Source organism: Carcharodon carcharias, chromosome 12 (genome assembly GCF_017639515.1).
Source record: "Carcharodon carcharias isolate sCarCar2 chromosome 12, sCarCar2.pri, whole genome shotgun sequence".
In the NCBI taxonomy this organism is placed as follows: domain Eukaryota; kingdom Metazoa; phylum Chordata; class Chondrichthyes; order Lamniformes; family Lamnidae; genus Carcharodon; species Carcharodon carcharias.
This window is the reverse complement of record NC_054478.1, coordinates 66,418,771-66,446,632: the sequence shown is the minus strand read 5'-3', so window position 1 is coordinate 66,446,632 and position 27,862 is coordinate 66,418,771. Positions and strand designations below refer to the sequence as shown.

The 27,862-nt window shown below is 40.7% G+C and overlaps 1 protein-coding gene across 6 annotated transcripts in view; it reads left to right on the top strand.

Annotated features, from left to right (window-relative positions):
- Nucleotides 1-27,862, top strand: part of tanc1a (tetratricopeptide repeat, ankyrin repeat and coiled-coil containing 1a) — a 240,089-nt gene that overhangs the window by 15,276 nt on the left and 196,951 nt on the right. For 5 of the 6 annotated variants that reach the window (XM_041201802.1, XM_041201800.1, XM_041201801.1 and 2 more), the window contains exon 2: nucleotides 15,813-15,911. In XM_041201802.1, coding sequence (XP_041057736.1) covers nucleotides 15,851-15,911 — 61 coding nt within the window. In that variant the 5' untranslated portion in view covers nucleotides 15,813-15,850. Of the gene's footprint in view, nucleotides 1-15,812; nucleotides 15,912-24,634; nucleotides 24,685-27,862 lie in introns of those variants that run through there. The other variant, XM_041201804.1, reaches the window with a different exon arrangement.

The following is a 27,862-nucleotide window of genomic DNA, read 5'->3' as shown; positions in this document are numbered from 1 at the left end:
TGTTGATAAAAGGGTAAGACAAAAAGTAGTGAGTGAGGTCTTTGATTATAGTGTGTGCTTTGCTAAGTGAACAGTCAATGTGGGTGTGGGTGGTCACCATTTTGAAATGTCATCAGCTTCTGATGCAATGAGTGGGTGTGTCTTCACCTTTGCGGCTCAGCCCATGTTTGCTTGATCCCTTGTGCCCAGTTATGAGGTCTTGGGAACTAAAACATGCATTTGTGGTGTGAAACATTGAGACTGGCTACTAATGTAGGCTAAAAACGGCATTTGACTTAAATGCCAAATATATGCAAAAACATGATTTTTGGGGCAGAAAAATGGGATGACTCATTCACTGCAATTTCTGGTAGTAATCTGGTAAAGTGACATACAATATGAGTGAAAATACCAATATTCACCCCCGTGGAAACATCAACATTGTTTGGAGAACCACCATCTCAAAAAAAGGCTGAAGGCAAGCCCAGTCAATCATAAGTAACTCTGATAGGGCATGTCATGGCAAAGAGAAAGCTGCATCTGGGAGAGTACACACAAGTCTGGTGTGTCTCATTTTGAGTCGACATTCTCAGGAATAAAGTCATAGCACCTTTTGTGTCTGCTGGGCAAAAAATTAGAAGCTGCATTAAGATGTTCGTCTGAAATTCTTGCTGGTATTCCAAACTTTTGTGTAGAAGAAAGATTGTACACTGAATGGTGGTAGGTATTGAGTTAATGTACTTCCAAAGTATATTTATCTGTATTATGTATAAGGTGTCTTCTACAATAATTTATACTTGTGGTTAACACTGTCACTAGTCTTCAGTCAGCAATTTCTACTGGACATCACTAATATAAAAAGAAAATATACTGTACAAAGGCATTATTTCAATATTTAACACTATAATCCTGCAATTCAGAAGGATTCAACATGAGAAGCCGTTTGGATCTTGCATTTTGTTTGGCACATTTTGGCATCATGTCTAAGTACAGATATTGTGTTATACTTGCACCTGGTTGGCTCACATATATTAATGAAACCAATAAATCACAACTGGAATGTAGGAAGCATGTATCAAATGTGAGGAATATAGATTGCTTTCAGTCTTGGCTCATTGATTGTTGTGGGGTTCAAGTTCTAGTCCAGGTTTAGCACACCATCTTGCTTGGCAGTACAGTACTGAAGGGAGCACTGTCTTGGGTGTGATGTTAAACAAAGGCCACAGCTGCCCCCTCAAAAGTACATAAAGAATCCATGGCACTATTGGAAGAAGAGCAGGAAAGTTGTCCTGATATTCTGACTAATATTTGCCCTTCAATCAAAATCTAAGGACAGAATTTGGTCAATTCTTTCACTGTTCTTTGTGGGACCTTGCTCTGCAAAAATTGGCTGCTGCATTTAATATTTTGCAACAGTGACTACACTTAAGGACTTAATTGGTTATAAAACACATTTGGATATCCTAAGGTCATGTAAGGCTGATTATATAAATGCAGGTTCATTCTTTCAGTGAATTAACTACTGAAGAAATTTGGCAGTCTGCAAATTTAACAGTTGAAAAAATAAAGAAATCAGATCATTGCAAATATTACTTTTAATCCTTTTGCTTGCAATTTTGCTTTCTCCACTACTTTTGAGGGTTCTTGATTTGAAAATAAAATTGCAATAAAGACCAAGATTTACAGAATTTAGGTATGAAACCTCTTCTATCAGAATCCATGTTGGGAAATTGCATGTGTACTCCCTGCTATTTTCTGTGAATCAAAACCCAAAAATAATGAAACTTTCCTGCTGTGCACTTCTAGAGGGCAAAGCTATGTGCTAAGCATGCATTTGTAAAATCTGCCCCATACAAAAGCTCTGTTTAAATGTGTATAAATGTTAAGACAGAGCTTCCTGGCGCTTCTCAGAGCTGTCCCAGTCAGCTGAAGCTATTTATCAAGGAACAACGCTTCAATTCTCAGCATGCATTTATTGCCTTAAAGGAACACGAATGTGTTCACAGAATAATACATTGTGCAAGTCTTACTCCCTAGTGGTAGAAATCTACGACTACCTGTCAATTGGAAACTTCTTACAGCAGTTTTCCAGTTCACAGGAAGTATCTAAGTAGAGTTAAAGGCATAGACCAGGCTAGTTTCTAAATGTCACAGCTATACTCCATACTAATGAACAATGCATAGTAAATCAGGTAGTCAAACATATGAAATGTTTACTTGAAGATGAGGAATAAACTGAGGCTTTTGCCATAGCCCCAAAGGGTGCACGTGTTACATATTGCCCAATGGTATTATACTGCTATAATTGAAAACTAACCAGGCAAGCATTGTGCAATGCTCTGAAAGGTTGATAATGCAGTTATGTGCTACTACAGAGCAAATTGGTTTTGCTCTACAGCTGGGTAAAAAAGTGGAATAAATTTTCAGATTACCAGTATGATACCAGCCTGCAGTCAGTTTGGATTCAAAATAGGAAGATGCAAACATACGAATTAGAAGCAGGAGTAGGCCACTCGGGCCTTTGAGCCTTCTCTATAATTAGATAAGATTATGGCTGATTGTAACCTCAACCCCGCATTCCTGCCTATCCTGATAATCTTTCACCCCCTTGTTAATCAAGAATCTATCTAACTCTGTCTTAAAAACATTCAAAGACTCTGCTTCCAACCTCTTGAGGAAGAGAGTTCCAACGGCTCACAACCCTCTGAGAAAACATTTCTCCTCATCCCTGTCTTAAATGAGCGACCCCTTATTTTTAAACAATGACACCTAGATTATTCCACAAGAGGAAACATCCGCTCCACATCCACCCTATCCAGACCCCTTGGGATCGAAAAGGTTTCAATCAAGTCGCCTCTTACTCATCTAAATTCCAGTGGACACAAGTCTTGAATAAGAAGACCAATACTGTGCGCAGTACTCCACATGTAGTCTCACCAGTGCCCTGTACATTTGAAGCATAACCTCCAAAATTTGTAATCAATTCCCCCCTCAATAATCAATAACATTCTATTAGCTTTCCTAATTACTTGCTGTACCTGCATATTAGCCTGTGATTCATGCACCAGCCTGTGATTCATGCACTAGGATGCCCAGATTCCTCTGAATCTCAGAGCTCTTGCAACCTCTCACCATTTGGATAATCTTTTTTATTCTTCCTGCCAAAATGGACCATTTCACATCTTGCCCGCGTTATTATTCCATTTGCCAAATCTCCTCCCACTCACTTAACCTATCTATGTCCCTTTGTAGCCTCCATATGTCCTTTTCACAATTTACTTTCCTACCTATCTTTGTGTCAGCAAATTTAGCAACCACGCCTTCAGTCCTTTCATCCAAGTCAGTTATATGAATTGGAAAAAGTTGAGACCCCTGAGCACTGATCCCTGTCGCACACCACCCTTACATTCCTGCCGACCAGAAAAACACCCATTTATGCCTACTGTTAGCTAGCCAATCTTCTACCCATGCCAATATGTTACCTCCTACACCTTGAGTTTATATTTTCCCACAATAACCTTTTGATATGTCACCTTAACAAATGCCTCTGGAAATCTAAGTATAGTAGATATAGAACTGGTTCCCCTTTATCCACAGCACATGTGGCTCTTTCAGATAACTCCCAATTCCCTTTCAGAAAACCATGTTGATTTTGTCTGGTTGAATTTTTCTCCGTGCCCTTCTATAACATCTTTAATAGCTTCTAAAATTTTCTGAATGACAGATGTTAAGGCTAGCTGGCCTGTATTTTCCTGCTTTCTTTCTTCTCCCTTTTTTGAATGTGGGTTATATTTGCTATTTTCCAATCAAATGGAACCTTCCTCAAATCTAGGGAATTTTGGAAAATTAAAGCCAACACATCAACTATCTCATGAGCCACTTCTTTCAAGACCCTAGGATGAAGCCCATCTGGATGCAGGGATTTGTTAGCCTGCAGTCCCAACTATTTGCTCAATACCATTTCCCTGGTGATTTTAGTTTTTGAGTTTCTCTCTCTCTTCTGTTTCCTGATTTACAGCTATTTCTGGGAAATTACTTGCATCGGTCTTCACTGTATATCTACATCACGTGGACTGCAGCGGTTCAACAAGGTGGCTGACCAGCTAAAGGGCTATTGGATATGGGCAACAGTTGCTGGGCTTGCCAGTGATGCCCACATCTCAAAGAATAAGAAAAGAATTAAGGCAAAGGCTTAGGAATGGTTAAGAAATTGGTTGAAGGGTAGAAAGCAACAGTTACTTGTTAGATATGCCTGAATGAAGGCAATTGCTGAGTGAGGTGCTACAGGCTTAATTGATCCTAATCCCAGCTACTCCTAATTCACATCTATGACTTGGATTCAGAAACTCGCAGAGGAATTAAGTTCGTGAATGTTTTGAGTTTGAATTACTGACTTTTAACTAGCTCTATCTTCATACTTTCCACAACTTATCTGTTGCCTGTGAACAAACAATTGACTGAAACAATTAATTAAAGCACATATGCATGGCAGGACAGGTGATGTGTCATGGCTGCAAGATGAGAGAGCCCCTGGATACCAGTGTTACCCACAGCAAGCACATCTGCAAGCGTCTGTGGCTTGAGGAGCTTCGGCTTAGTGTCATTGAGCTGGAGGCTGAGCTGAAGACACTGCGACATAGGAGGGAGGGCAAGAGTTACCTGGACGCTTTGTACCAGCAGGCAGTCACAACCCTTAGGATAGGGTTTTCTGATTTTGAAGTTGTTCAGGGACAGGAGGGTGTGACTGCAGCTGAGGCAGGTAAGGGGACCCAGAGGGCTGAAGTGCAGGAGTGTCAGCCTCTGCAATTGTCCAACACGTTTGAGGTTCTTTTGTTTGTATAAGAGTGAGGGCTGCAGTGTGAATGAGCTGACTGACCATAGCACTGTGGTACAGGAAGCCATTCAACACAAAGGAATGTAATAGTAGTAGGGACAGTGTAGTAAAGGGGATTGACAATGCTCTCTGCAGCAAAGAGCAAGACTCTAGACGGCTACGTTCCATGCCCTGTGCCAGGGCTCAGGACATTTGCTCAGGCCTGGAGGGGAACTTATCATGAGAGGGGGAGGATCCAGTGGCCGTGGTTCATGTAGGTACCAATAACAAGGCAGGATGAGGAAGGAGGCTCTGCAAAGTGAGGGGCTAGGCACCAAATTAAGAAGCAGAACCTCAAAAGGTAATAACTTCTGGTTTACCTGAGCCACATGCAAATTGGCTTAGGTCAAGTAAGATTAAAGGAATTAGTGGAGTGGGAGGTGGATTCCGGTTCGTCGGGCACTGGGATCCGTATTGGGGAAAGTGGATTCTGTACCGTTGGGATGGTCTACACCTGAACAGTTCTGGGATTGGTTTCTAGCAAGCCGCACAACTAGGGAAGTAGAGGGTGATTTAAACTAAATAGTGGGAGCAAGGGATCAAATTTGGGAAGACCAATTTGTGGTAAACCAAAAGAGTAGAGACAAGGCACGAGAGAAAGGTACAAGTATGGGATATGATAAACAGACCATAACAGGAAGGGACAGGGAGTACAAATCTAAGAGGAAGTCAATTGATATGGCTAGACTCTACAAAAATAATAAAAAGGACAAAACACTTCCACAGGGATTGACAATTCTACAGGGATATGATGTTTTGGAACTGGACTAGCAGCTAAGCAGTTGATATTCAGGATTGTGAGTGAAAAATACAGTGGAACTGTATGTTGTAACACCTGGTCTAGGCTCATGCTGATCTGAGGAATAGGAAGGTTTTTTCTCTTGGATAAGCTCTGACCTGATATGTAGAAATGCCAAAACTCAACGTATCTGTGAGAAGCAAATTTCTTTCAGGAGTTCAAGGAAGTAACTATTGCAGTTAAGTCAGTTAATCTTAAAGCAAACTTGCTCACGTCAGAAACAAAGACTCTTTTATAAGGTGACCTCCATGGATGGTTAGAAGTTTCCTCGCAGTAATCAAGTATTGTTTGAGATGGTTGAATATTAGCTTCTCTGCTTCTCCTCACCAAAATCTCCCTCAGGGTAGAATAAGATTGTATCTTCACTCCTTTCCCTTCTCTCTGAGTTTACATGGCCTCTGCTAAGTGGTTAATATTTTATTCTTATTTAATATGACAAAGAGAGTGCCTCTGTCCTGTTCTGCCATTAACACTGTTTCTGCATCTAAGTTGGAAATCCAGAACTCAGTGTCTTATGAATTCCTGAGCCATTTACCCGATTGAGTTTTTTTTACCAGTTCAAACATATATTGCCTGATGGGGAATCCTTTGATATTCTCCGTTGTTCAAAATTGCGCTCATTTTTTACCATTTCAGTTGGTGTTCAGTGAAGACCCTGTTCTGCTCTTTCAAAATGATCCTGTTCATTTCTGTTTACTGCCACTCTCCTGTAACACCAGGGGATTGGCCTCGGGACCATACTGTCCCTTGAGGTTGAGAAAAGAAGGATTCCAGGGCATTTGGAGGACTACCCCATCACGAAATCTAGTCCCAGAACCTAACTGAGTTTAGGAAGGGAAACAAATTCAGACTGTGCCATCTTTTTCATTTATGGGATGCGGGCATCACTGGATAGGCCAGCATTTATTGCCCTTGAATAGGTGGTGAGCCAAAGTCCACCATGGTCATCACCAACAGCAGTAATAGTCCACAGTGTTCATGCCTCTGGTGAACACGGAGTGATGGGCAGGAGGCTTTGGAAGTGGCAATAATGCAGACCGAAGTACTAGACATTGTGAACAGAATAGATTCTACAAAACAGGGAAATTCTACAAATTAAGGAAAAGCAAACTCAGCCATCACATTAAAGCAGTGGCTGAGTTGGACGTTTCTGTATTTAAAAAATAATAATAAGTTGGCTTTTATGTGTATGTGGCCCGTGATTGATTTTTCTATGTGAGTGGCCCTTGATAAGAAAAAGATTCCTCACCCGTGGATTAGAATGTGGAACTTCCTGCTGCAGACTGTTGTTGAAGTAGCCTTTTTCTTAAGGGAATTAAAATTTGACACTCCTGCTGAATCAGATACAACTATATAAGAACATTTTTAAAAAATTCTGTTTTGAAGCAAGCCGCAAACAGGATTATTTATATTCTGGGAGCTAAACCAGTATTGGCCTCCGTTTTCTGTGGATGATTTGTCATAGCTTCCCATCTAAATACTAGTATCCTTTCTTTACATGACCTTTTTTAATTGCTACTATGTGACAGTTCTGTAACTTTGTTTTTTCAGTTTTCTCATGAACTTTATCACAGTTGCCTGAACAGTTTGCTGTCAATGTTCTTGCAATTAGCACTGAAGCATCAGCTACTTCTAACCTAGCGTATTATTTCCCTTTCTCAAGGCAATTCAACTGTAGGAGCCATCTCAGTTACATGTTCACAGGCTGCTTTCATGCATCTCACTGCAGCATTTTTCATACAGGCATCTGCCCACTTGGATTTTTTTTCCTCCTACGTTGGCTAAATATGTCAGACCTGGATTAACTATTTCAAAATATTATGGTTTAAAACTATATAAACTGTATTTTGCTTTTTTAGGACGTGAAGCTAACATTTCACATAGTTACAATTACAGCAAAAGCACAATAATATTATACTAACTAGTATTGAGAACCAGTCAGGCTTGCTGCAATATCCTGATTAACCATTTTCATTTGAGTCTCTGATTTTGACCCAAGGTATGACTCATTAGAGTGACTGAGTTAGGTAGGCAGAGAAAAGGAAGGCAAGATGCCCAAATACTGTATATGGTGTTTCCAGCTGTTTCACCTCCGATGCTACATGTCCTCCCTCTAACAATGATCATGGCCACGTCTGGACATGGCCACATCTTGTCTAGGTGTCACAGTCTAATGGGACTGCTGTTCTTGAAACTGCTTTCTCCTACGAGTGACATTGGATTAAAACGTGGCATGTAGAAAGGTTTTGAAAATGGGCGAGACAGCTTAGCGTGGTTTGTATGATGTGAGGAAGAATCTGCATGTGTGGCAAAAGGGGGAAATTAGCTACAAGGCTAGCAACAGATCTTGAGTGCGAATGCTTTTTATCAATCAGGAATTCAGGGTCATGAATGATATGTTACCTGATGCCTCATTACACATTCTTTACTGCGCTCCTTTTCAAATCTTCCCTTTAAAGGTTGGAAGCTGCTTTAAGAAACAGCCATCCCACTGGGTTTCTCATAGTTTGTCAATCGGAACAATCTGTGAGGAACACATTTAGCATTACCGGTTTGCGTTTTGTATTCAAATGAGACTTGATCATGAATTTTGATCAAGCATCCTGCCAACAGCAAGTAGTGGCTCAGTGGATACTTCACCTGCTGCTGCCATTTATGGAAATTATCTCCACAGTTTACAATTTTCTTGTGTCAATCAAAGTGAAATGTTAATAGGAGAGAGATGCATTTACGGCACAGAAGGAGACCACTTAGCCCACCAAGCCCATGCTGGATATCATGTTTCAGTTATTTGGTATGACCATCATGACCAGCATGTATGGTAGGCCATAGTGAGATACACCATAAAATTCCATCTACTCTCAATCAATATGCCTCGGCCCCACCTTCAGAAGAATATCCTTTCTGAATCAGTGACATTTTTTTGCATTTCCAACACCATTCTGTCACCTCTCAATGAGATGGCAAATTAATGACAAACAGGGGCAACTTAATGATGCAAATCTGTGCCTCGAAGAAACTGGACCAGGATCCAATAATCCAGAAGCAACTGTTGGTCCTGTTGTTCACTCAGGCCTCAAATTTTCTCATGTCCTATTATCAGCTTGCATTTTTAGGAACTTTATGGTGCAAATGATGTTCAAGATGAAGGATGGAGGAAAAAGCCTAACTAGTGGTACACTGCTCCACCAAGTACCCTAATTTCAAAGAGTTTTGTGTATGGGGGGAAGGTACTCTGAAGTCTGTTATCTTTTTGTGCTTTTATATCTTTAATGAAGTTAGGTGAGCATGTTTGTTTGCAAGTCGTAATTCAATATAATGCTCAGTTGCTAGAAATATAAGGCTACTGTTGTAATTAAAATTGATGATTACAAATCCAGATTGCTGGATTAAATTTTCTCTGGCACACTTAATGTTGTAAATTGTGGGACATTAAACTCTGGTGCTCTGCAGATCTTCAACCATCTGGTGAGTTTGTGACATTGACTAGTCTTTTTGGGACAGAAAGTGAAATGTCCAAAGGTAGTGATGGAGAATGAATGCATCGAGTCACGATTAGTGCATAACAGCATTGGCGTCAGAAGCAAAGAATCTCCTCCACGTTTTTTTTTTGTAGAGTCCCATATAGATGAAGGTGCTTTAAAGATGGGCAGAAAATAACGACAAAATGAAAATTTAAATTAGCTTTACTCTCTTTTAAGTTAAAAATCATGGTATTCTGAAAACGAGTTTGTTTACACTATTTGTTTGTTTGTGGCCTGGAGGATAGTGCGTCGCTGTTGGTTATTTACCTTGGCTTCATTTTTAGTTGGCTTTAGCGAAACTGTTGAAAGAAATTTTTGAGACTGAAATCATGTAAAAATGGCGACACTGATTGCTGTAAGCTTTAGGGCAATTAATGCTATGCATTCAGTTTTCTATAATTTTAAATTTGCAAATATTTCTGTTAATGCTTAATAAAGAAATCGAATTCATAACCATTGATTTTTTTTTTGGGAAGTATTACTAAACTTTCTGTTCTAGGTAGTGTAGAGCACAGGTTCTAATGTTTATTACTCGCTTGGAAAGTTTGATGGTGGTCTACCCTTTGTTGTAATATAGCAAATGTACTGAAGAAATATACCACATGATTGAAAAATATTTCATCACTGATATATCTAATACAAATTACTATTTTATTTTTTGGTGAGTAACTTCCTACCTCAAAAATGTTGTTCCAGTTATTTATATTGGAGCTCTTGACCATCTACTATGGTAACTTTGATCATTATTTATTTTGAGATGTTTAACTTGTTTAGCCAAATCTGCCAGGTCATCTGTGCATCAGGTGTGCTCAACCCTACAACCCAGACTTGATACAAAGCTGGAAATGTGCAGGTGAAGGAAGTAGAGATTTAAGAAGTTGATGGAGGGAGAAAACCAAGGCAGCCTGTTGAGCATGTCAACAAAGCAACTTTATGAAGGGGGAGGAAAGTTGGACCTTGCGAGGGTGTTAAAAGAGAACTGAAAAAAGCTTGTTTTCCCTGGGAATGAAAGATACTGGTAGAGGATCAGAAAAAAGGCAGGAAGATGTGGACATTTGAGGGAATCAGGAAATAATCAGAGATGGGAGAAACAGTTAACAATTTTGATGAAAGATCATCAAACTGAAATGGGTCGGACTGGGTGCAGGGAGGTGGGATTAGAAAGGGCACCTGGGCGTCCTCGGGCTGGCATGGACAAGATGGGCTGAATGGCCTCCTTCTGTGCTGTAACTTTTCTATGGTTCTATGAAACATTAACTCTGTTTTTCCCTCCCGAGATGCTGCTAGACCTGAGTATTTCCACTGTTTTCTGTTATTTCTGGTTTCCAGCAGCTGCAGCATTTTACTTACATGGTAATCAGAGATGGCATTGTCAGTGATAGAAATATCAGATAGCAAGGCCTCATGTAATGACAAAATCTGCTGAAGCGGATTTGATGTTCAGGATGAAACTTGATATTTTGTGTGCACAATATTTATAATTGTTAAATAAGTTGGTGAACAGTTGAAAGGTGTATCTTATTTTATCAGAGCCACAAGACTTAAATTTGTTTACAAGAATGTTGCCAGGGTTAGAAAAGTGTAGCTACGAGGAAAGATTGGATAGGTTGGGGTTATTTTCCTTAGAACAAAGAAAGCTGAGAGGTGATTTGATTGAGGTGTACAAAATTAAGAGGGGAATAGATAGAGTGGACAGGATAAAATTGTTTCTCTTGTGGAGAATTCCAGAACCAGGGGGCATAGATTCAAGACAAGCGGCAGAAGGTGTAGGTGGGACATGAGGAAGAACTTTTTTACGCAGAGGGTAGTGGGTGTCTGGAATTTGCTGCCCAAGTGGGTGATAGAGGCAGAAACTCTCAACTTTTTTAAAAAGTACCTGGATCTGCACCTAAAGTGCTGTAAGCTGCAGGGCTATGGGCCGGGTGCAGGAAGGTGGGATTAGAAAGGGCACCTGGGTATCCTCGGGCTGGCATGGATGAGATGGGCCGAATGGCCTCCTGTGCTGTAAATTTTCTATGGTTCTATGTAGTATCAGCATGCCTTCTTATGTTCAGTGTATCAGTGTAATTACAATTAGGGCAGAATGATGCAAAAACTTTTGAAACCTTCTACCATGGGAAACTTCTGGAAACTATAGTTCAAAACAAAATCAGTAGTCACATAGACAAGTGCAGGAAAGCCAGCATGGATTCAAGGGAAAATCTTGTTTAACTAACTTGCTAGAGTTTTTTGAGGTAACAGAGAAGGTTGATAAGGGAAACACTGTTGATGTGGTCTGTATGGATTTTCAAAAGACATTTGAAACCTTGCCAGACAACAGACTTGAACAAAATTCCAGGTCATGGAATAAAAGTGAAAGTACGTACTTGGATGAGAAATTGACTGAGCGACAGGGATCGGAAAGTAGTGATAAATGGTTGCTTTTCAGATTTGTAGTGGAGTTCCCCAGGAGTCGGCGTTGGGACCCTTGCACTTTCTGATATATATGAATGACCTAGACTGTGGTGTGTAGGGCATGATTTCAAAATTTGCAGATGATACAAAGATTGGAAACGTCAACTGTGATGAGGATAGTCTTGAACCTCAAAAGGACATAGGCATGTTGGCGGTTTGGACAGACAAGTGACAGATGAAGTTCAATGTAGAGAAGTGTGAGGCGATTCATATTGGCAGGAAGAGTATGATGAGACAGTATAAAATAAAGGAAAAACTCTAAAGGAGGTGCAGGAATAGAGGGACCTTGGTTGTATGTACCTAAGTCATTGGAGATGACGGCATGTTGAGAGAGCAGTTAATAAAGCATGTAATATTTTAGACTTTATTAATAAGGGCATTGAGTGCAAGAGTTAAGGAGGTCATGTTAAATTTGTATAAGACACAAGGGCTCAAGTGGAGTACTGCACCCAGCTCTGAGTACCATACTTGAGGAAAGGTGTGAAGGCATTTGAGAGAGTAGAGAGGAAAGTCACTAGAATGATTCCAGGGTTAAAGAACTGTAGCTATGAGGATAGATTGGAGAGGTTGTGATAGTTTTTCTTGGGGAAATGAAGACTGAGAGGAGACTTGATAGAGGTATTCAACATCCTGAGGGGTATGGACAGGGTAAATTGTGAGAAACTGTTTCCACTCAAGACAGCATCAAGAACTAGAGGGTACCAGTTCAAAATAATTGGCTGAAGGAGTAAAAGTGAGGTGAGGAAAAATTTCATCCAGAGGATGGTTGGCGTCTGGAACGAACTTCCTGAGAGGATGGTGGAGGCAGGTTTGATTGAGGTATTCAAAAGGAAATTGGATTGTTTTCTGAAAAGGGAGAATGTACAAGGTTACGGGGATAAGGCAGGGGAGTGGGATTAGGCAGAATGCTCTTTCATAGACCCAGTGCAAACTCGATGGGCCAAATGGCCGCCTCCTGCACTGTGTAAAGATACTGTGATTTCTGAGTATGTAGAAATTATTACACTGAATGTGTAGTAGAAAGTACACCTTGTACTTGGATTTGTAACTGGTACTACATTTGCAATTTTCTGTTAGAGCTGTAGCTAAATATTGAATATTTGGGCTTAATAATTTCATTATTGCAAAGATTGTTGAGGATTGATCATAGTGACTAGATTATATAACATTTCTTTTCTCTGTGAATGCTGAGTGCATTCAGATAACAAGGTAGATGAATTGATGGCACAAACAGAAATAAACGGGTATGATCTAATTGCCATTACAGGGACGTGACTGCAGGGTGACCAAGGCTAGGAACGGAATATTCAAAGGTGTTCAATGTTTAGGAAAGACAGACAAAAAGGAAAAGGAGGTGGGCTAGTGCTGTTACTAAAGGATGCAATCATTCAATAGTGAGAAGGGGTTCTTAGATTGGAAGATCAAAACATAGAATCAGTTTTGCTGGAGCTAAGAAACAGCAAGGGGTAGCAAACATTGGTGGAAGTTAATTACATGCCACCAAACAGTAGTGGTAATGTAGGGCACAATATAAATCGGGAAATTAGAGATGCATGTAACAAGCGTACGACAGTCATTATAGGGGACTTCAATCAATTTACATATGGACTGGGTAAACCAAATCAGTACTAATGCTGTAGAGGATGAATTCCTGGAATGTTTATAAGATGGTTTTCTGGAACAGTATATTGTGGAACCAACAAGGGAATGTGCTATTTTAGGGGAAGGGCTAAGTAATAATCCCTTTGTAAAGGAGCCTTTAGGGAAGAGTGACCATAATAAGATAGAATTTTGCATTAAGTTTGAAAGTGATGTAGTTCATTTTAAAACTAGGGTTTTAAATCTAACAAAGGAAACCATGAAGCTATGAGGGGAAGTTGGCTGTGGTAGATTGGGAAACTACATTAAGAGGTGGTAGACATCACTTAAAGAATTAATACATGATTTACAACAAATTTGCATTCCTTTGAGGGACCAAAGCACAACATGGAAAGTGATCCAACCGTGGCTAACAAAGAAAGTTAAAAATTGTATCAGATCGCAGGAGGAGGCTTATAAAATTGCCAAAAAAGTAGTAAGCCTGAGGATTGAGAGCTGCTTAGAATTTTGCAGAAGACCAAGAAACTGATAATGGGAAAATAGAACATGAGAGTAAACTAATGCAAAAATAAGAGTGTAAAAGCTTCTCTAGGCATGTAAAAAGGAAAAGGTTTACCAAGAAAAACGTGGCCCATTACAGGCAGAGACAGGAGAATTTATAATGGAGTAAGGAAATGGCAAAGAAACTAAACAAATACTTTGTGTCTGCCTTCATGAAGGAAGAACAAAAAGCGTCCCAGAAACACTCGAGACCCAAGGGACCAGTGGGAATGAGGAACTGAAAGGAGTTAGCAATAGTGAGAATAGTAGTACTGGATAAATTAATCGAACTGAAATTTGGTAAATCCCTAGGACCTTGATGATCTACACCCCAGAGTGCTGGAAGAGGTGGCTGTAGAGCTAGTGGATGCATTAGTGGTCAACTTCTGAAATTCTATAAATCCTGGAAAGGTTTCTGCTGATTGGAAGGTAGCAAATGCAACTCCACTATTTAAGAAAGGAGGGAAAGAGAAAACTGGGAACTACAGACCTGTTAGCCTGGCAGTAGGAGGGAAAACGCTAGAATTTGTTTTAAAGGATGTGAAGATTGAACACTTGGAAAATAATGGTAGGATTGGACAGAGTCAACATGTATTTATGAAAGCAAAATCATGTTTGACCCTGCCGGAGTTTTGAGGATGTAACTAGTAGAATAGATAAGGGGAATATCAGTGGATGTGGTGTATTAGGATTTTCAGAAGGCTTTTGATAAGGCCCCACACAAGAGCTTAGTAAACAAAACTAAAGAACATGGGATTGGGGGTAATATACTGACATGGATTGAGGATTGGTTACTGGACAGAAAACAGAGAAGGAATAATTGGGTCATTTTTAGGTTGGCAGGCTGTGACTAGTGGGGTACCCCAAAGATATATCATTGGGTCCCAGCTATTCAATGATTTGGATGTGGGGACCGAATATATTATTTCCAAGTTTGCTGATGACACAAAACTAGGTGGGAATGAGAGTTGTGAGGAGGATGCAAAGAGGCTTCAAGGAGATTTAGACAGACTAAGTGAATGGACAAGAACATGGCAGATGAAATATAATATGGAAAAATGTAATGTTATCCTCTTTGGCAGGAAAAGTAGTGTATATTTTAAATGGTGAGAGATTGGGAAGTGTTGATATCCAAAGGGACCTGGATATTTTCCTTGGGAACAAGGGAATTTCCTTATTCATGAGCCATTGAAAGCTAGCATGCTGGTGCAGCAAACAATTAAAATTGTAGATGATATGTTGGCCTTTATTGCAAGAGGATTTGAGTACAGGAGTAAAGATGTCTAGCTGCAATTGTATAGAGTCTTGGTGAGACTGCACCTGGAGTATTGTGGATAGTTTTTGTATCCTTACTTGAGGAAGGATATGCTTGCTATAGGGGGACTGCTTATCCCTGGGATGGCTGGATTGTCCTATGAGGAGAGATTGAGGAAACTGGACCTATGTTCTTTAGAGATTAGAAAAATGAGAAGTGATCTCATTCAAATATACAACATCCTTAAAGGGCTTGACAAGGTGGATGCAAGAAGGATGTTTCCCCTGGCTGGGAGGTTGAGAACCAGCCGGGGGGGGGGGGGGGGGGGGGGGCAGTCTATGAGTAAGAGGTAGGCTATTTTGGACAAAGATGAGGAATTTCTTCACTCAACGGGTGGTAACTCTTTGGCATTCTCTACCCTAGGGGGTTATGGTGGCTCAGTCATTGAGTATGTTCAAGATGGAGATCAATAGATTTCTAGTTAGTAAAGACATCAATGGATATGGGGATAGTGTGGGAAAATGGTGTTGAGATAGGAGATCAGCCATGATCTAATTGAATGGTGGAGCAGGCTGGAGAGGTTGAATGGCCTATATCTCCTACTTCCTGTGTTCCTAAACAATATAGGATTGTTACTTTCAAAAGGATATTTCTGAAATAGCTTAAGTGAAGGTATAAGTATTGAAACTTTTAAGTTTCTGCTTTCTTCAGTAAGTTTTAGTAAGTATTGAAGAATGAGAACATCAAATTGTGATTCCTGTGCAGATAACGTTTTCTTTACTATTATAGGGAGTTTATTAAAGGAGGGAGTTCAGAAAACTTCTACAATGTTCAAAGCCGTTCTGAAGAAAAATCGCGAAGGTGGAAAAGGGAGCAAGAAAGATTTTGGTATGTAATGGGAATTTTTTTAACTTTTGTAAAGCAAACTTTGTGATGTTTTAACTAGGAAATTGGAGAGAAGAACTATTTTAAAATCTACTTCCTGCTTAAATACATTGCCAAGTGAAAAAGAATTTCAAATTTACTAGTACAATTGTGGTTCTAACTTCTAAGTAGTTGACAAGTTGCAATAATACACAGTTGATACAAATGCTTAAAGGGGGAATTTTCAACTTCCGGCTGATCATTTCCTGCCTGAAGAATCGTAGCCAGCAGTTGAAATTCGGATTGGGGGAGGGAGTATCATGCCAACTTTATTAATACCCAAGGCCGACATGATGCAATTTTGAGACTGGCCTTTGGCCAAAAAATCTGCCTGTTTGAACCAGGTGCAGAATTGCTTAACAAAGCAAATTGGTGAATTATGCCAGTTGTAAGGTTCCAATTTTCAGATAAAAATGGGTAGGCTTTTCATGGTGCCTAAGTGTAACAGGTGTTGTGTGATCTAACCAAGTGTCCACTAAATGACTTAGAAAATGTTAAGGAAATGAATATTTTTTTAGTTTTGTGTGGCCAGGAGTGGTCTGTCTTGGTCCACAAAAGAAAGTCCAATAGGCACCAGTTGCTAAAGGTCCTGGACCACCATGACTGGACCCTTCCTAAAGCCCTTCAGGTATATAACATCCTAGGAGAGGCAGAAAACCCAGGAATAACGAAGGGGAAAAGTTTGGAAAACTCTTCTCCAACCCATCCCAGGTAGTCAAAGCCAATCCATACAGCACGTTAACCATTGAACTCAAAACCCGCTCACCTTTTTACATGATGTAATCTCTACCCCAGTGAACAAAAAGTCCAGCTTCCTCTTAAAACTCATAAGAAGAGTAAGCACACTGCATAAGCCAGCAACAGAGGTTCAGTACTCTCTGGAAAAAGAGCTACTTAATGTCTAGCCTACTCTTACTGCTTCATAGTTTAAATGCTTTTCCCCAGTTCTCCCCAATCTGCCAAAGTGTAATAATTGATCACTAGGCAGATAACCTAGCTCTTTCATTTTGTTTTAGTTTAATCGGTCAACTCTTAAGTCTGTTATTGTAAATAAATAGATACGGCTCTTTAGGCCAATTTGAGTAAATATGGTTCTTTAAGCTTAGGGTTCATTCTTCTCATTGGAATCTTTGCCCAAGCCACAATGTTATACCCCATATAAGGGGACCAAAGCTGGCTGTGGCACTTCAGAGGCAACCTTATCAATGACCTGTATAATTATTGTAATTTGATCATGAAATCATTAATTTTTTCAGCACATTAAAAGTACAGTAAATTAAACATCAACTTGAAATGCTTGAGAGAAAAATTGTACAAATGTTTTCGATTAATTAAGTAGAGGAAATAGCCTCTTATTTTATTTCACTTTGCTGTACATTGCCTCTATGGCTTGCCATTTTCCATTGTTTCACAGAACAGGTATTTGAGATGGTATAAAATGGTATATTCCTAAACTCTTGAAACCAAAAGTAAATTGATGACTCAAATACTCGAGGGTATTAACATTTTAATGTTAGACTGGGTTCGATGGATGACACCAACCAGGCGGTATCATAAAAATGATACAGCACAGAAGGGGGAGGCCATTTGTCTATTTGCATGTTTTACACACAACTGAGTGTTGGTGAGCTATTTAATCACGGTTGGCATCATAACTGAGCCTGATCCTGTCCCAAGACTGATGTGTTCTCGTAGGTTCTGTCTGGCAGGTGTCACTACACAGTAATGATTAACAGAAGCTGAAAGAAATATAGACTAATTTCAGTAGTTGAACTGCAGCCTTGCAGTTGAGAGCTGTCTCCTTAAACTGCTTGCCTTACCATGGAATATGTCCCAAACCTGACCCCTCGGGGTGGAATTTTATATCCAGGTTGTTTTCTGAATCCCCTTTACTCCCCACTCTCCCTTTTTGCTTGTCTGCTCACTCGTTTGCGCTGATGGCACTCCCCTCGCTCTCACCCAGGACCTCATTCTCACCCAGGCCTACGCCCTGTTGCCGCCCCTGTGGGCCCACGCAGTGGAATGCTTTCCTTTATTGGGCGAGGTATTGAATATAAAAGCAGGGATGTAACGATGGAATATAAAATGCTGGTTAGCCCACAGTTGGAATTTTGTGTACAGTTCTGATCACCACATTACAGGAAGGACATAATTGCTCTGGAGAGAGTGCAGAGGAGATTTACAAGAATGTTGCCAAGGCTTGAAAATTGCAGCTATGAGGAGTGATTGGATAGCCTAGTGTTGTTTTCCTTAGAGCAGAGGAGACTGAGAGGTGACCTGATTGAGGTGTACAAAATTGAGGGGCCGAGATAGGGTAGAGAGGAAAGACTAGTTTCTCCTAGCTGAGGCGTCAATTACCAGGGGACGTAGTTTTAAGATGATGGGCAGAAGGATTAGAGAAGACCCGAGGAGAAACTTTTTCACTCGGAGCGTGGTGGGTGTCTGGAATGGGCTGAATGGCCTCTTTCTGCACTAACGTTTCTATGGTTCTATGGAGAATCAAGGAACTAGTGTAAATGAGGAACTGCAAGATATGAATATTAGTAAAAATATAGTACTAGAGAAATTAATTAAATCCCCTGGACCTGATCATCTACATCCCAGAGTGTTGAAAGAAATGGCTGTAGACATAGTAGATGCATTGATGGTCATCTTGTAAAAAATCTATAGACCCTGAATTAGTTCCTGCAGATTGGAAGGTGGCAAACGTAACATCACTATATGAAAGGAAAAAGAGAAAACTGGGAACTACATACCGGTTAGCCTAACATCATTTGTAGGGAAAACGCTGGAACCTATTATAAAGGATGTCATAACAGGACACTTAGAAAATAATGGTAGGGTTTGGCCAGAGTTAACATGGATTTATGAAAGGGGAATCATGTTGCAGTCTTTTGAGGATGTAACTGACAGAATAGATGAGGGTGAACTGGTGGATGTGGTATATTTAAATTTTCAGAAAACTTTTGATAAGGTCCCACACGAGGTTAGTAAACAAAATTAGAGCACATGGGATTGGGGGGGATTTATTTGCATGGGTTGAGAACTGGCTAACAGACAGAAAACAAGAGTAGGAATAAATGGGTCATTTTCAGGTTGACTGACTGTGACCTTTGGGGTGTCGCAAGTGCTTGGGCCCCAGCTGTTCACAATCTACATCAATGATTTGGATGTGGGGATTAAATGCATAATTCCTAAGTTTGCAGATGACCTAAAATAGGCTTCAGTGGAATTTGCAGAGGCTAAGTTAGTGGGCAAAACATTTGGTAAGTGGAATACAATGTGGAGAAATGAGAGTTTATCCACTTTGGTAAGAAAAACAGAAATACAGAGTATTTCTTAAATGATGACAGGCTGGGAAGTGTTGAACTTCAAGGGGAATTGGGGGTCCTTGTTCATGGGTCACTGAAAGCTAACATGCAGGTACAGCAATTAAGAAGGTAAATGTTATGTTAGCCTTGATTACAAGAGGATTTGAGTATGGGAGTAAAGATGTCACACTACAATTATATAGAAACAGATGGAAACATGTTTGTACTCGAAAGAGTTACAATTATATAGAGCCTTGGTGAGACCACAACTGGAGTGTTGTGTGCAGTTTTGACCACCTTAACTAAGGAAAGATATACTTGCAGAGGGATTTTTTTATTCATGGGATGTGAGCTTCGCTGGCTGGGTGAGAATTTATTGCCCATCTTCACTTGCCCTTGAGAAGGTGATGGTAAGCTGCCGCCTTGAACTGCTGCAGTCCATGTGGGGTAGGTACACCTACAGTGCTGTTAGGAAGGGTGCTCCAGGATTTTGATCCAGTGACAGTGAAGGAACAGTGATATATTTCCAAGTCAGGATGGTGAGTCACTTGGAGAAGAACTTCAGGTGATGGTGTTCCCATCTATCTGCTGCCCTTGTCCCACTAGATGGTAGTGGTTGTGGGTTTGGAAAGTGCTGTCTAAGGAGTCTTGGTAAGTTCCTGCAGTGCATCTTGTAGATGTTACACACTGCAGCTATTGTGCATCATTGCTGGAGGGAATGAATGTTTGTGGATGTGCTTTGTCCTGGACGGTGTTAAGCTGCTTGAGTGTTGTGGGAACTGCATTCATCCAGGCAAGTGGGGAGTATTCCAACACACAACAAAAACAGAATTACCTGGAAAAACTCAGCAGGTCTGGCAGCATCGGCGGAGAAGAAAAGAGTTGACGTCCGTCGATGCTGCCAGACCTGCTGAGTTTTTCCAGGTAATTCTGTTTTTGTTTTGGATTTCCAGCATCCGCAGTTTTTTTGTTTTTGTATTCCATCACACTCCTGACTTGTGCCTTGTAGATGGTATACAGGCTTCGGGGAGTCAGGAGGTGAGTTACTTGTCATAGGATTCCTAGCCTCTGACCTGCTCTTGTAGCCACAGTATTTATATGGCTAGTCCAGTTCAGGTTCTGGTCAATGGTAACCCCCCAGAATGTTGATAGTGGGGTATTCAGTGATGGTGATGCCATTGAACGTCAAGGGGCAATGGTCAGATTCTCTCGAAGAGAGAGTGAACGAAGGTCCACCAGACTAATTCCTGGTATGGACAGTTTGCCTTATGAGGAAAGATTAAATAGATTGGGGCTTTATTCTCTGGCGTTTAGAAGAATGATAGATGATCTCATTAAAATGTACAAAATTATTACAGGTAGATGTAGGAAGGTGGTTTGCCCCGCTGGGATGGGGTCTAGAACTAAGGGACATGGTCTCAGAATAAGGGGTAGGCCATTTAGGAATGAGATAAGGAGATATTTCTTTATTGAGGGTGGTGAATCTTTGGAATTCTTTGTCCCAGAGGGTTGAATCTGGTTACTCTAGCCCCAGTTCAGTTGGCTATAAATACAGGCCTCTTTGCTGCAGCTAAGACAAATGGAGTGCAGCTGAGGAAATTGCGTGTAGACTTGGGGCATGGTGAGTGGGGAGTTCGGTGAAGGAGGTATTTGTTTTCTTTTGCTTGCCTACCTTTCTCACCTTATAGGAATTTGTTCTTACTCTACTACAGGGAAAGGTGAGTATCTGGTAAGTGGGTAAGTTCTATTCTGTTCCTAAGGTTTAAAATAGTGTACACATTGGTGGTAAAGTTAATAAAATATATAACAAAGCAACATAAATAAGCAAATAATACATTTAAGCAGTTGATTAAAACACATTAAGGGTGGCAGAACAGGCGATGTGTCAAGGCTGCAGCATGTGGTAGCTACTGGATAGCATTGTGATCCATGGTGCAAACATCTGCGGTAAATGTTTGTGGCTCTAAGAACTTCAGCTTGGAGTCATTGAGCTGGAGACTGAGCTGCAGACTTTGCGACATATCAGGGAGGAGGAACACTACCTAGATGCTTTGTACCAGGAGGCAGCTCATCACTAGAGGACCTGGGTTTAAAATTTGAATTCAGTAAAAAATCTTGAATTAAAACCTGAGACCACAAAACCATTGCCGATTGACTTTAGCAAACCAGATAGGTTTTAATGCCCTTTAGGGAAGAAAGTCTGCTGTCCATACCTGATCTGGCTTATATGTGACTCCAGACCCACAGCAATGGTTGACACATAAATGCGCTCTGGACAAGGGCACTTAAGGACAATGAATTTAAAAAAAAAACTTAGGGTTTTCTGATTTAGTCAGCGATCAGGGACAGGAGGGTGTGACTGCAAGTGAGGCAGGTAAGGGGACCCAGAGGGCAGCACTGTGAGCCTCTGCAATTGTCCAATAGGTTTGAGGTGTTCTCAGCTTGTTTGGATGAGAGTGGGGACTGCAGGATGGATGTGCAAACTGACCATGGCACAGTGGTACAGGAAACCATTCAAGTGTGGGGGGAGCAAAAAGGAATGCAGTGGCAGTAGGGGACAGTATAGTGAAGGGGTTGACACACTGCAGCAAAGAGCGAGAGTCCAGACGGCTGTTTGTGTTGCCTGCCCAGTGCAGGTATACCTGCTTGGGGCTAGAGAAGAACTTGCAGTGGGAGGGGGAGGATCTGGTTGTCGTGGTCCATGTAGGTACCAACGACATAGGCAGGATGAGGAAAGAATTTTTGCATAATCAGTATGAGGAACTAGGTACTAAATTGAAAAGCAGAACCCCAAATGTTATAATCTCTGGATTATTACGTGAGACATGAAAATTAGCATAGGGTACATAAAATTAAAGAGATGAACACGTGGTCAAAGACTGGTGTGGGAAAACTGAGTTCTGGTTGTGGGGCACAGGCACCAGTACTGGGGAAAGTGGGGGGCTGGACTGTCTTCGCCTGAACTGTGCTGAGACCAGTGTTCATGCGAACTGCATAACTAGGGAAGTAGAGAGGATTTAAAATTAAATAGTGGGGACAATGGATTAAATGTGGAAAGATGTCGTATATTAAAGAGAGTCAAAGTAAGAGAGGAAAATAGTAATATGGGAAATAAGGGTCTAAGAATGGCAGGAAAGGACAAAGAGAAAAAGCCTAAGAATGCAACAAGAATCAAGATTAGATGTAACAAAGATAAAAAGGCGATACCAAAAGCTCCACCTGAATGCGCATTGAATTCATAACACAGTAAACGAATTGATAGCGCACATTAACATAAATATGATTTGTTGGCCATTATGGAGATGTGGCTGCAACATTACAAGGATTGGGTCCTGAATATTGAGGGGTATATGACATTCAAGGATAATAGAAAGCTAGGTAACGGTGGAGGGGTAGCACTGTTAATCAAGGATGGCATCAATGCTATAGTTAGAGATGACCTTGGTTCAGAAGATCAGGATGTTGAATTGGTTTGGATGGAAATGAGGAATAGTAAGGGAAAGAAGTCACTAGTGGGAGTGGTTTACAGGCCCCCTAACAGCAACCACAGCATAGGACAAAGTATACAAGAAGAAATATTGTGTGCTTGTGCTAAAGCAGTGGCAATAATCATGGGTGACTTTAATCTAAATATAAACTGGAAAAATCAGATTGGCAGTAATAGCCTGGATGAGTTCATAGAATACTTTTGAGAGAGCTTCTTAGAACAGAATGTTCTGGAACTAACCAGAGAGCAGGTTATATTAGACTTGGTATTGTGTAATGTGACAGGATTAATTAATGACCTCAGGCACCCCTCGGTTGAAGCGACCACGATATAATTGAATTTTGCATCTGGTAAGAAAGGGAAAAGAGTGGGTCTAAGACTAGCATTTTAAACTTAAATAAGGGTAACACTGGGCATGAAAGCTGAACTAGCTGAATTTAGCCAGGGTACCAGGCTCAGGGATAGATCAATAGAGAAGCAGTGGTAGACATGTAAGGCGATATTTCGGAATAATCAGAATAAGTATATTCCTACTAGAAAGAGAAATTCTAAGGGGAGGTTGTTAACTAAAGAAGTTAAGGAAAGCATCAAACTTGAGGAAAAAGCATATAACCGCGCAAAGATAAGGGGCAGGTCAGATGATTGGCATATAAAGAACGTCAGAGAATAACCTTTTTAGTCAATCAGGAGAAAGGAATTAGTATGAGAGGAAGCTAACTCGAAATGTAAAAACGGATAGCAAGAGTTTCTACAGGTATTTGAACAGGAAAAGAGTAAGTAAAGTGAGTGTTAGTCCTCTAGCAAGTGACAATGGAGAGTTAACAGTAGATAATAAGGAAGAAGCGGATGAAGTGAACAAATATTTTGTGTTCACTGTAGAGGAAACAAAAAAAAATTCCAGTAATAGCTGCAAATCAGGAGGTGGAGGGAAGAGAGGAACTTGGTGAAGTTACAATCACTAGGGAAGCGGTCATGAGCAAGCTGATCCAGTCCTGATGGACTTCATCCTTGGGTCTTAAAAGAGGTAGCTAATGCATTGGTAAATGCACTGCGTTAATTTTCCAAAATTCCCTCAATTCTGGAAAGATTTCATCAGACTGGAAAGTAGCAGATATAACCCCTCTTATCAAGAACGGAGGGAAGCAGAAAACAGGAAACTGTAGGCCAGTTAGCTTGACGTCTGTTGTGGGGAAGGTGTTAAAATAAATCATTAAAGAGGTTATAGCTGGGTACTTAGAAAGACACAAGCTAATCGGGAAGAGTCAGCATGGTTTTGTGAAAGGGAAATCATGTTTAACCAATTTATTAGAGTTCTTTTGAAGGAGTAACATATGCTGTGGATAAAGGGGAGTCTGTAGACGTGCTTTTCTTGGATTTCCAGGAGGCATATAACATCAAAGGTTTTCGCAGAAAATAAAAGCTCATGGTGTAAGGGTAGCATAATTAATAAGGATAGAAGATTGGCTGGCTGGCAGAAAACACAGCATGCATAAATGGGTCGTTGCTTAGTAGGATGTGACTAGTGGAGCCCTGCAGGGGTCTGTGCTGGGGCCTCAACCTTTTACAATTTATATCAATGACTTAGATGAAGGGAGCAAAGGCACGGTAGCTAAATTTGCAGATGATGCAAAGATAGATAGGAAAGTATGTTGTGAAGAAGACAAAAGGGGTTTGCAGATGAATATAGATAAGTTGAGTAAGTGGGCAAAAACCTGCCAGATGGAATACAATGTGCGAAAATGTGAAGTTGTTCACTTTGAAAGGAAGAATAAAAAAGCAGAGTATTACTTCAACAGAGAATGACTTCAGAATTCCGAGGTACAGGAGGGTCTAGATATTCACGTGCAGGAGTCACAAAAAGTTAGTATGCAAGTTCAGCATGTAATCAAGAAGGCTAATGGGATGCTATCCTTTATTATGAGAGGAATCAAACATAAAGGTAAGAATGTTACGCTTCAGTTATACAGGGTATTGGTGAGACTGCATCTTGAATACTGTGTGCAATTTTGGTCTCATTGTTTAAGGAATGGTGTAAATGTATTGGAGGGGGTTCTAATGAGGTTTACTAAATTGATACCTGGAACGAACAGGTTGTCTTATGAGGAAAGGTTGGATAGACTGGGCCTGTTTTCACTGGAGTTTAGAAGAGTGACTTGATTGAAGTACATAAGATCCTGAATGGCCTTGACAAGATGGAGGTGGAAAGGATGTTTCCTCTTGTTGGTGAGTCCAGAACTAGGGGCCACTGTTTTAAAATGATGGGTTGTCCTTGTAGGACAGAGATGAGGAGAATTTTTTTCTGTGGGCTGTGTGATTTTGGATCTCTTCTTCAGAAGGCAGTGAAAGTGTGGTTACTGAATATTTTTAAGGCAGAGGTAGGTAGATTCTTGTTAGACAAGGGAATCAGAGGTTATCGTGGGGGCAGGGGTCTAGATGGGAATGTAGAACTTGAAACACAAATAGATCAGCAATGATCTTATTGAATGGCGGAACGGGCTTGAGGGGCCTTATGCCTACTTCTGCTCCTATTTCGTATGTGCATATGCTCTGGAGGTTCAGTTGTTGAGTATGTTCAAGCCTGAGATCAATAAATTTCTACATAAAAACATCAAGGGATACGGGGGTAGTGCAGAAAAATGGTGTTGCAGTACAAGATGAGCCATGATCTTATTGAATGGCGGATGCGGCTCGGGGCTGAATGGCCTCCTCTTATTTCTTATGTTCTTATGGTCTGTGACCTTTCATCAGAACTGAGAAAAGTTAGAGATGTAATTGGTTTTGAGCATGTGAAAGGGTAGGAAAAAGGAACAAAAGGGGAGGCCTGATAGGCTGGAGGGCAGGACAGATTAAATGACAAAATATTTCATAGCGCCAAGCCAAAGTGAGTGGTAATGGGACAAATGAAGAATCAAAAGATGCCTCTAGAAGAGGTGTGAATGGCACATTAGCAGCAGTTTGAACACAAAATACTATAATATGTGTGGATGCAATCTATCGAGACTAGAGATTCTATCCTTTTTAAATTTGATTAGTTTATTAAGTATCTCCCCACCTTTCCATCTTAAATGTCTTCATATCATTTTTGTTCTCTTCATGTCCATGTTGGTTGTCATGATAAATACTGAACAAAGTATTCAACATTTCTGCCATTTCATTGTCATTACCTGCGAGTTTATCCAATGCATCCATTAGTGACCCTATTTATATGTCTGAGGAATACTGTTTTGTACATTGCTTGATAATATAATTTCATTGTTCTCCTTTGCTTTCCTTTTTTTTAACTTTATTCCTAACCTTCTGTTGTATCCTCATCATCCTCTTCTTTGCTTTTTATGTACTTATTTTGTCTTTTTCTTTCATTTCAGTTTTACCCTTATCTCGTTATTTATGTTTGATCTTTTATCATTGGCCAGTTTGTTTTTTTAGTGGACTATAGTTCTCCTGAGCTCTACTGATCAATTTCCGCCCCACCCTAGATGTTAATAGTGATGATGTGGTACCATTAATATCCCCATCTTCAAAGAGCTTGCCACCTGAGTTCAAAAAATAAGGCTGAATCGTTTGCAACCATCTTCAGCCAGAACTGCCAAGTGGATGATGCCTCTTGGTCTCCACCTCAGGTCTCTATTATCACAGAAGTTGTCTTCAGCCAATTTGATCTGCTCCATGTGATATCAAGAAATGGCCCAGTGCAGTTGAACAGCGAAGGCTAAGGACCCTGACAGCATCTTAACTAGATTTGGGCTTCAGAACTAGCTGCGCCTTTGGCCAAGCTGTTTGAGTACTGTACTGGCATCTACTTGCAAAGTAGAAAACTGTCTAGGTATGTCCTGGCCACAAAAAGCATAACAAATCCATTCAGCGAACTACTGCCTCATTAGCCTTCTCTCAGTCATTAGCAAAGATATGGAAGATTTGTCAATAGTACTGTTACGTGGCACTTGCTCAATGATTCTTCATTTGGGTTCTGCCAGAATCACTTGGCTCCAGACCTCATTACCATCCTGGCCCAAACATGGAGAAGAGAGCTGAATTTTAGAGTTGAAGTAGAGTTACTGTTCTTGACATCAAGACAGCATTTGACGGAGTATAGTGTTAATAAGCCCTAGTAAAATTGTAGAGAGTGGGATCAAAGAAAAAAAACTCCATTAGAGTCATACCTAACACAAAGGAAATTGTTGTGGTTGTTGGAGGATAATCACCTCAGCTCCTGGACATCGTTGCAGGAGTTCCTCAGTAGTATCTTAGGCCGAACCAACATCAGCTACTTCATCAATGTTCTTCCTTCCATTATAGATTATGAAGTTGAGATATTTACTGATGACTACACAGGGTTTAGTACCAGTTGCAACCCCTTAGCTAATGAAGTAGTCATACCCATCTGCAGAGCTGGACAGCATTCAGGCTTGGGCTGATAAGTGGCAAGTAACATTTGTGCCAAGCAAATGGCAGGTAATGGCCTTCTTCAGCAAGGGAGAATCTGACCATCTCCCTTTGACATTCAAGGCATTACCATCACTGAATCCCCCACTATCAACATCCTGGGGTTACGATTGACCAGAACTGATCTGGACCAGCCATATAAATGCTTTAGGTGCAACAGTAGGTCAGAGGCTGAGAGTTCTGCAGTGAGTAATTCACCTCCTGCCTCCCGAAGGCCTGAACACCATCTACAAGGCAAAAGTCAGGAGTGTGATGGAATACTCTTCACTTGGCTGGATGAGTGCAGGTCCAAGACTACTTGATAAGCTCGACGCCATTCAGGACAATGCAACCTGTTTGATTTGCACTCCATCCACTGCCTTAAACATTCACTGGGTCTGCAGTGTGTACTATCTGTAAGATGCACTACAACAATTTGGCAAGGGTTCTTAAATAGCATCTCACAACCTGTAATCTCTAACCCAGTCGGACAAATGCAGCAGACATTTGGGAATGCCATCACCTGTAAATTCCCCTCCAAGCCACACACAATCATGAGTTGGAAATATTTTGCCTTCCTTCATCGTCCGTGGGTCAAAATGCTGGAACACTCAACCTAATAGCACCATGGGTATACCTTTACCACACAACCTGCAGTTTAAATTTGCATCTCACCCCACTTTCTTGAGGGCAGT